Genomic DNA, 8428 nt, shown 5'->3' on the forward strand with positions numbered 1-8428 from the left:
CTCGTGGTGATGACAGGTACCAAGAAGCCCCATTTTCTGAATTGATAGAAGGGTATGAGAAATCCTGATGTCTGGAGGGTATCCAGCTGCTGGGTTTATAAATCCTATCACACAGGCATCATGCATTCACTCAGTCATTACTCGGTCAACTATGGAGTCCCAGTATATATGAGAGACCATATATTTTCGCATGCTAAGGAGGAAAACAGAGTTCTCTGAACTCTGTTCCCGAACCAAATCGGCCGCCCAGAGAAATGTTTTATTTGGCCACACTGATGTTTTTCAGAAATTGAATTGGTGACCAACCACTAAACATGGGACTATTTCCCACTTAAAAAAAATTTTTTTAACGCTTATTTATTATTGAGAGACAGAGAGAGAGACAGAGCATGAGCATGGGAGGGGCAGAGAGAGGAGGAGACACAGAATATAAAGCAGGCTCCAGGCTCCGAGCACAGAGCCCGACGCGGGGCTCGAACTCACGGACCGCGAGATCATGACCTGAGCCGAAGTCGGACGCCCAACCGACTGAGCCACCCAGGCGCCCCAGGAATTGCTCGTTTAAACGACCTGTGGCCATTCAGGGGTCTGAAGGTCCTTGTGGCGGGTGTGGGTTCCCTGGGTTTTCGTGGAGTGTTTTCCAAGACCCAGGCGCTCCATTCTTCATTCCCCACCTATCCCAAGGAACCCTAACTATGAGGACCGTGTATCTTATGCTTCAGGAGCCTAGGAACAAGACAACGGCAGTGGAGGAGCAGTTAGTACAAGAGGTGGAGCGCCTCCAGGCAAAGGTAGAGGCCGGGAAAGCCTGTTTCTTAGAGAAGTACAGAGAGTGTCAACGCCTCCACAAACAGATCAGGCAACTCAGGGCTGCTGCACTGGTAGGTGACGGAAATAAGGGGCCCAGGCAGCAAGGGGTGTGAAGGTTTGTGGTGCTTAGACCAAGCCCAGAGCCCAGAGGACTGTCCATCCTTGTTCAGGAGAGACATTTCTAAAAAAAAAAAAAAAAAAAAAAAAAAATCTCCTGCTAAAAAGAGGCGTGGACGGCCAGAAACCAGTCTGGCCCCCCCCCCCCCGAAATCTCGGCCCCCAGCTCAGCCACAGGCCACAGATCTCAGGGAAGGATTTTGTAACCACCGAGCAGGTGTCTGCGTAGACTCAGATAGTCCTTTCTTATTTCTGCCTTTTGAGGAAGTGAAGCAGGACCAGAAGAGCCAGCAAGAGCCCATGGGGATGGGGAGCCAGGAGCCAGCAGTGAGCACTGTCGTCGGGTAGTCCCTCCCGCATTACTACCTCAGGGCTGGCTAGAAGCACACGGCAGTCCGGGCACCAGCATTCAAATAAAAAAATCTTGGAAAAAAAAAAAACCCAAAAACAGAAACAAAAACGCAACTGATAGGACTAGCTTAAGTGTCTTTGTGAGGCGTGTGCATGTGTGTGTGTGTGGAGGCAGGAGGTGGGAGCAAGCCTACCCGTTGTGGGGTGTTCCAACATAGGTCATCATCCTGGGAAGCCCAGGACCTCAGCCTGGGTTCCCGGTGGCCGCGGAGGAATGCCTTCCAGGGTTCCTTCGTCCTCCGTGTTACTTGAGCCCAGAGGCCCGTCCTCCCTGGGAGGGGGCCTCGCCAGCCTAAGCGCCCCGCGCCGCCTTGAGTGAGATGTTCATTCGAGACAGAGATGCTCATTTCCGTGGCTGGGTGCGGTCGAACAAGGTTCCATTTAGCCCTAATCCTGATAAGTCCGTCTGGAGGCTCTTCCCAAGCTTACCGCCCTTTCCATCTTTGGTCGCTTACACTGCCCCTAACCCAAAAGAAATCGGCATCTCGATGCCGGCCCAGGCCTCCCAGCATCTTGTTAAGTCACTTCTCTGTAAGTCGACACCGCCTGCGTCTCCTCCTCTGCGCCCCAGCTCCCTTGCCCCCCCCACCCCCCGAGTCCCACCAGTTTGGGAAAGCAGGTCCTCTACAGGCCCCTCGCTTTCCCCCACTTGGGATCCAGATGACAGTATGTGATCCTAACCCTAATTGTTTTTTATTATCGATAGGACGAGAACGCTGGCCTGTCGAGAAAACTGAGTGAGAACAAGATTATATATGATGCTCTGCAGAAAGAGAAAGAGAGATTGGAAAGAGAAAATGATGTGAGTGTGTACGGACGGTGAAAACCTCAAGGTTTTAAGGGGAGGGAGCAGGGTGACCCGGAGATGTGGTGACCAAGAGGTAAATAAAAGAGCCCTTTCTGGGACAGTGGGTGAGACCATTGCTCCTGAGAGCAAATTTAATCTGGTTTCCTCACCTCCCATGAACTCTCTCTTGGTTCCCCAACCGAAACTTGCTTGGTGTGGCAGGAATCAACAAGAAAGGAACAGCCTTGATCAAGATCTAAATTAATTTTACTCTTAACTTCATACCTATTGTAGGTATTGTTTTTGGGGAATCATATCCTACGTCCTTTTTGTGCTAGTTAAGGGACCCCTTTCCTTCAGCACAACTTTCTCCTTTTTTTCTGCCACTAAACCAGGGCAGAAGTGATGGTCTGTACTATCGCTGGACCCTTGGTGGGCCCTTAAGAAAATGCTGTGCATTCATTCGTGCCCTCATTCATTCATTCATTCATTCAACCAACATTTATTTTCTGCTGTGAGTTAAACACAAGTTATTGTTGATTGAGGATGATGGCCCTAAATAAAGAAACTGCCCTTGGGGGTGCCTGGATGTCCCAGTCGGAGGAGCATGGGACTCGTGATCTCGGGGTTGTGAGTTCGAGCCCCGCCTTAGGTGTAGAGATTATTAAACACAGTAAGTTAAAACTTTTTTTTATTTAAAAAAAATTTTTTTTAATGTTTATTTTTGACAGAGAGAGAGAGAGAGACAGAGCATGAGCGGGGGAGGGGCAGGGAGAGAGGGAGACACAGAATCCAAAACAGGCTCCAGGCTCTGAGCCATCAGCACAGAGCCCGACACGGGGCTCGAACTCACGGACCGCGAGATCATGACCTGAGCCGAAGTCGGACGCTCAACCGACTGAGCCACCCAGACGCCCCAAAACTTTTTTTTTTTTTAAAAAGAAGCTGCACACAAAGGCACTTTCCTGCTCTTGCATCAAAGGTGTCCGTGCATTCTGGCTTCTACTCCTGGATCCACACCTCCCGTGGTTCTCCATCTTTCCCCTGTCCGAAACCCTCCTGGGCTGTGCCTCCAAGTGATCTTTTCTGGCTTTGATTACGCCATTTATGCCCCTTTCGGTACTGTAGGGACCTTTGGAGTCTGTTTCCGGTCTTGTTATTCTCATCCTCTTGATTTAGATGAATACACCTTGACTTTGCAGTCTCTGTTTTCCCATGTAGGCTCATGGGAAGAAGGGAGGACACACAATTTGCAACAGGGAAAGAGATCTGGGTTTTTTTTTCTTTTAATTTTTTTTTTTTTTAAGTAATCTCTTCCCCCATTGTGGGGCTCGAACCCGCAACCCTGAGATCAAGAGTCCCGTGCTCTTCCAACTGAGCCAGCCAGGCACCCCAAGATCTGATATTTGAAAGTTTGGTTAAGGACCGATAGTAAAGCCCTTTTAAGATGTCAAGGGGCAGTTTACTAATTATAAGAGCTTTAAACGCTGTCTGTCCTCCTCGTAGCTGCTTCTCTCTCATTCTTCCCATTATTCCCTCCCTCCCTCCCTCCCTGCCGTCCTTCTTTCTCTCTCTCTATTGGTGTATCCATCTGAAAGGATAAAACATGAAGACGGGAAAGTCCTATCAGATGAGTATTCACACTGTGTAAGAAAATCGTTCTGGGAAGGTGGGACGGAGACCAAAAGAACCATTTTACCCTCAATAGCATCCAACAGCTCCAACCTTAATAGAGCTCCTGCCGCCCTCCTGTAGGCACCCAACTTTTGTACCCCACCTCAGCTGGTATGTAATTTAGAGGCTTAAAATTCTGTTTTTGAGTTCATCTAAACAAAATGCAGCGTATATTTCAATTCAGGTCTAAAGAACTGAGATCTTCGGTGTGTTGAGGCCGCTGCTTCCTCTGGAGAAGAATTACAAATGATCGTTTCCCGGGACCCCCCCCAGTGCCCCGCTGTGCATCGAGAGCTACCTCTTTCCCACCTTCCCGAGCCTTGCCAAGCGGGCAGTCCCCTCTCCACTTGCTTGTGGCCATTCTTTGTCGTCGTCTTTCAATATGTCTCTCTATCCAACGTTCTGTCCCTAGCTTTTGAAGAGGGAGAACAGCAGATTGCTGAGTTACATGGGTCTGGATTTTGACTCCTTGCCATACCAAGTGCCGACTTCAGATCAAGGAGGTGCAGGACAAAACCCGGCCCTCGTCTATGGAAACCCCTATTCCGGTAAGAGACAACTGCCGTTTGAGCCCGAAGGCCCCTGCCCGCATCCTTTTCCCCCCACTAAAATTCTTTTTGGCCTGCGATGCTAATTAAGACCAGTCTCCTTGTTAAGACTTGCTGGGCAGAAGCTGAGGACCCAATAGAAGGATTGCCAGGCGAGAAGTGTTAATTGAGAAATAAATCTGAATCTAGAAGACGCAAATCAGATCATTCGCCTAGAGGCAGCAGACACAAATTGAGTCCCGTGGCTATATTCCAAATATATAAATCAGAGAAATGTCTCTGTGTAGAAGATATACACACACAAAGCTGAGGAAGCTAATTAAGGTTTGGAAATGGAAGCACACGAGGTGGGGTATGCCACCCAGGAATGGGCAGTTATGGCGGCCACCTCGATGGCCTGACCGAGGGTAACAGGAACGTGCACCGCAGAGACCCCGGGGTGGTTTGGAGGACAGAAGCGGGGGTGAAAACCAGCCTTGTCACTCAAGGACTGAGGGGTCAGAGTGCCCTTGCCAGGCACGAGGGAACAGGGAGCTTCTCCTCCTTTGTCTCCAAAAGCAAGAGAAGACCTCCTTGCCTTTTCTTGGGCAGTTTAAAGCGGTCGTGTGCTCTTAAGAGCCCCAGTCAAATCTTTACAGCAGGCAGGGGTATACCTTTGTTTTCCTCTTTAAAAACTGTTCTCGAAGCCTTTCCTTTAAAAATACCTGTTTGCGGGGCGCCTGGGTGGCGCAGTCGGTTAAGCGTCCGACTTCAGCCAGGTCACGATCTCGCGGTCCGGGAGTTCGAGCCCCGCGTCAGGCTCTGGGCTGATGGCTCAGAGCCTGGAGCCTGTTTCCGATTCTGTGTCTCCCTCTCTCTCTGCCCCTCCCCCGTTCATGCTCTGTCTCTCTCTGTCCCAAAAATAAATAAACATTTAAAAATACCTGTTTGCACGGATTCAGTCTTCAGATACATCCTCAAGTTGTTTCCTTACTAAATCGTGGCTGTTTTTACTAAAATCTCGTGTTTCCCATACTGAGGTTTATCTGTTTTTTCTGACTGTATAGCAATATGCATGGCTATCCCAAATGCCACTTCATTATTTTTTCCTCTTTTCCCTTTATCGTCGACCTAGATCCCCTCTGTCGGAAGTTAATGGTACATGGGCGAGAGAAAGAGACGCAGTGGGGAGAGAGGGGGACAAAGAGAGTTACAGAAAACAGCTGCTGCATCACGGTCGGGGAACCTGGGGATGGTATTTCTTTCACTGAATGAAATCTTTGTTATTATCCTCAGGTATCCAGGAAAGTTCTGCCCCAAGCCTGGTAAGTACGTGAATCATGAGAGTGCCCACATCAAATCCTTGAGAAATGTCCCTTCCTGCTCAAGTTCATGGGAGAAGCGTAGGGAGCCTGGTTCGTTTTGATAATTCCGGAAGTCAGCTGGATCGATTGGGTCAAAACCCGAAGCCGAGTGAGCCTGTCGAGGCGGGGAGAAGAAAGCCCGGTTCGTCCGCCAGCTTTCTGGCGGGTAGATCTCCACCCGTGAGCGGAGGTACCAGAACCAGGGAGGAGATGCGAACAAGGCAGCCGGTGCCACAGGGCATGTCCCGTGTCCCTTCTGGGCTGGAAGCTCTTTGACCGCTTTAGCACTAGTGGGTCCTTTCACCCCTGGGGTAGAGAAAGCCCCAGGGAGGGCCTCCGAACGTGAATCGGTTCGTTCGTCGTCCGTTTCCTGAGCACCTGCCGTGGGCCAAGCATTATGCTCCGTGCTGAGAATCCAGTAGAACACGGGACGTGGCCCCTGTTACCTAGAGCTTGCCTCTGTGCTGACCTCTTTGCCCTTCCTCCCAGCTCGCCGTCAAGAAGTGCCCCACCTGCAAATCCGACTTCGCTGGCGACATTCTTGATTTCACCTCGGAGCAGCAACGCCCACAGCCCCTCTGTTTGAGTTGTCCGATTTGTGACAAGACCTTCCCAGCAAAAGAGAAGCAGATCTTCGAAGACCATGTGTTCTGCCACAGTCTCTAAGTGTTCCGGCCTCTTGGATCTATACCGTACATAGATTTTGATAGAGTAGAACCTATAGCTTCTACTTGGAGTTATGACCCAAGACCCTGCCTAACGTGAAATTATTAGGGATTTACTCAGTCCTGCTGCCCTAAGGGTGGAGTCATGCTGATTATGTGGTGAGGGCTGTTACTTCCATCCTTGTGGGTTACTACTACCTTTTAAATCCCATAACTAGCCGTGGCCTGCTCTCCCCTCTGGTGCCCAGCCTTCCGAGGGTCTCCAGCACAAGGGCCCTGGGACGGAACTGACCGGCTTGACTCGAGCACTAAGTGATTCATTTTCCGAGTTGTCCCAGCGCCCTTCAAGGTCAGGCCTTGAGTGGTTTTGCACTCAGTTCTGAGTCTTAAGCCTGCGGCTGGTGATTGAGCAGAGGTTGAGAATTTCTTCCTCCTCCTCCTCCTCCTCCTCCTCCTCAGGTCCCTTCCTCCCACTGATGGCATTAACCTGGGCAAAAATGTCACTGCAGAGAACTCGGTCATCCAATTTGGAGACCAAAGGTTTCACAGCTCCCAGCAGAAGCATCTTATTCCTGAACCCTGGACACAAAATATTATTTCAATCACAGGCCTTCTTTCTCTCTGGATACCTCTGTTTGGCATTTTCTACTCTTCGATCTTTCCTATGCACGTAACTTTTATTGTTGTAAGTCCTTTCGTAATGATTAGTAGGACCTGTTAGAAACTGGGTTTGCAACTTTCTGAGCAGGTGAGTTTTGAATATGGAGAAGTCAGAATAATGAGAGCTATTAATCTCTTTAATACTAAAAATAAACTAGTCCTCTGTTTCAGGGACGTGGGTAACTTCAATTTGGTCATTTGAGTTTGCGGTCTTTTATTTCTAAGCTTAGGAGAAAAGGGTGACCAAGAGGCCTATGGGACTTGTAGGCCCCAGCAGTGATTTCTCTTCATTTGTCTGAACTAGTCAACAAAAGCGTCCCGGCCCTTGTCTTGAGACGGAGAGCAAGGTGACGGAGCATTAGTTTGAGAAATCTAGGGCTCTGACTTCTTGTTCCGGCTTTCCGTGCACTTTTTGAAAGGGAACGGTGTGGACTCGGGCACTCTTCGCGAACCAGGTTCTAGTCCCTCCATCCAGATTTGCCTAATTGAACTACAAGAAAGCAATTCCATTTTCTCTCCCCCTCCAGGGACGGAACAAATGGAAAGGACTCTCAGGCAGGCCACCAGCGGGTCACCATAGAGACTTGTACAAAAACCTCAGAATGATGTAAGACATGATGTCACGAGTAAGGTTGAGCCAGCCTCCTTCCCGGGGTTTTCCCGACGCGATTGGAGTTCGGCCCTAGACCAGCTATACTGCCCCGGTCACCGCTCCTTGTCTTTATTTCTCCTTTGATAAAACGAACATGAAACTGTACTCCTGCCTCTCCTCCTCCCCTATCAGCATTTCAACGAGCTGTCTCTTGGACGCCCAGCCTTTCGCCCCTTAAGGTTCCAGTGTGACATTAAGAGGAACTCCGGCAGAGAAACGTAACGGGGAGGTGGTAACACCGTTTTCCTGGCAGATCCCTTTCCTCGCTGCAGAAATTCTGCCGCTTCCCAGATAGGTCCAGCGGAGAGCTGCAATTTCCTTTAGTTTGCACTCATCAGCTCTTAATTAAGCACATGAATGGCGAAGAGCAGTGGTGCACATGATCCCAATCGGTGAATACCAAAAAAAAAAAAAAAAAAAAAAAAAAAAAAAAAGGTGCTAATGATCCTTTTTGCTGGACGTAAAACAAAGCATCTTTAACCACTGTTCGTTATCCCCAGCTGCTCTTACCAAGGATTTGAAGGCGAACTTATGCTCCAGGCGGCTCCTGGTGAAAGGAAACAATCATTCTCCTATAACCCACGCCTTACCCCAGCCTTTCCCCTCTCACCCCCTTGCACCCACTCGTTTTAGAGCCGTAAAAGACCCCGCAAAAAAATAGCAGGAAGTTACCGGGGGCAAACGGTATTTAGAGCCCAGCTGGGTTTTAGAAGCGTCGTACCCATCATGGCAACCAGTTTCCCCTCCTAACTCAGTTGCTC

General features: G+C 49.5%; 1 protein-coding gene across 5 annotated transcripts in view; it reads left to right on the forward strand.

The window, feature by feature from the left end:
• CALCOCO2 (calcium binding and coiled-coil domain 2) overlaps positions 1–7204 on the forward strand; it is a 28461-nt gene extending 21257 nt beyond the window's left edge. For 3 of the 5 annotated variants that reach the window (XM_047845874.1, XM_047845873.1, XM_047845875.1), the window contains 6 exons: positions 723–881; positions 1192–1254; positions 2045–2140; positions 4212–4347; positions 5623–5651; positions 6180–7204. In XM_047845874.1, coding sequence (XP_047701830.1) covers positions 723–881; positions 1192–1254; positions 2045–2140; positions 4212–4347; positions 5623–5651; positions 6180–6356 — 660 coding nt within the window. In that variant the 3' untranslated portion in view covers positions 6357–7204. Of the gene's footprint in view, positions 1–722; positions 882–1191; positions 1272–2044; positions 2141–4211; positions 4348–5622; positions 5652–6179 lie in introns of those variants that run through there. The other 2 variants (XR_007149444.1, XM_047845876.1) reach the window with 2 other exon arrangements.
• The last annotated feature ends 1224 nt before the right edge of the window (positions 7205–8428 follow it).

Source organism: Prionailurus viverrinus, unplaced genomic scaffold (genome assembly GCF_022837055.1).
Source record: "Prionailurus viverrinus isolate Anna unplaced genomic scaffold, UM_Priviv_1.0 scaffold_35, whole genome shotgun sequence".
Lineage (NCBI taxonomy): Eukaryota > Metazoa > Chordata > Mammalia > Carnivora > Felidae > Prionailurus > Prionailurus viverrinus.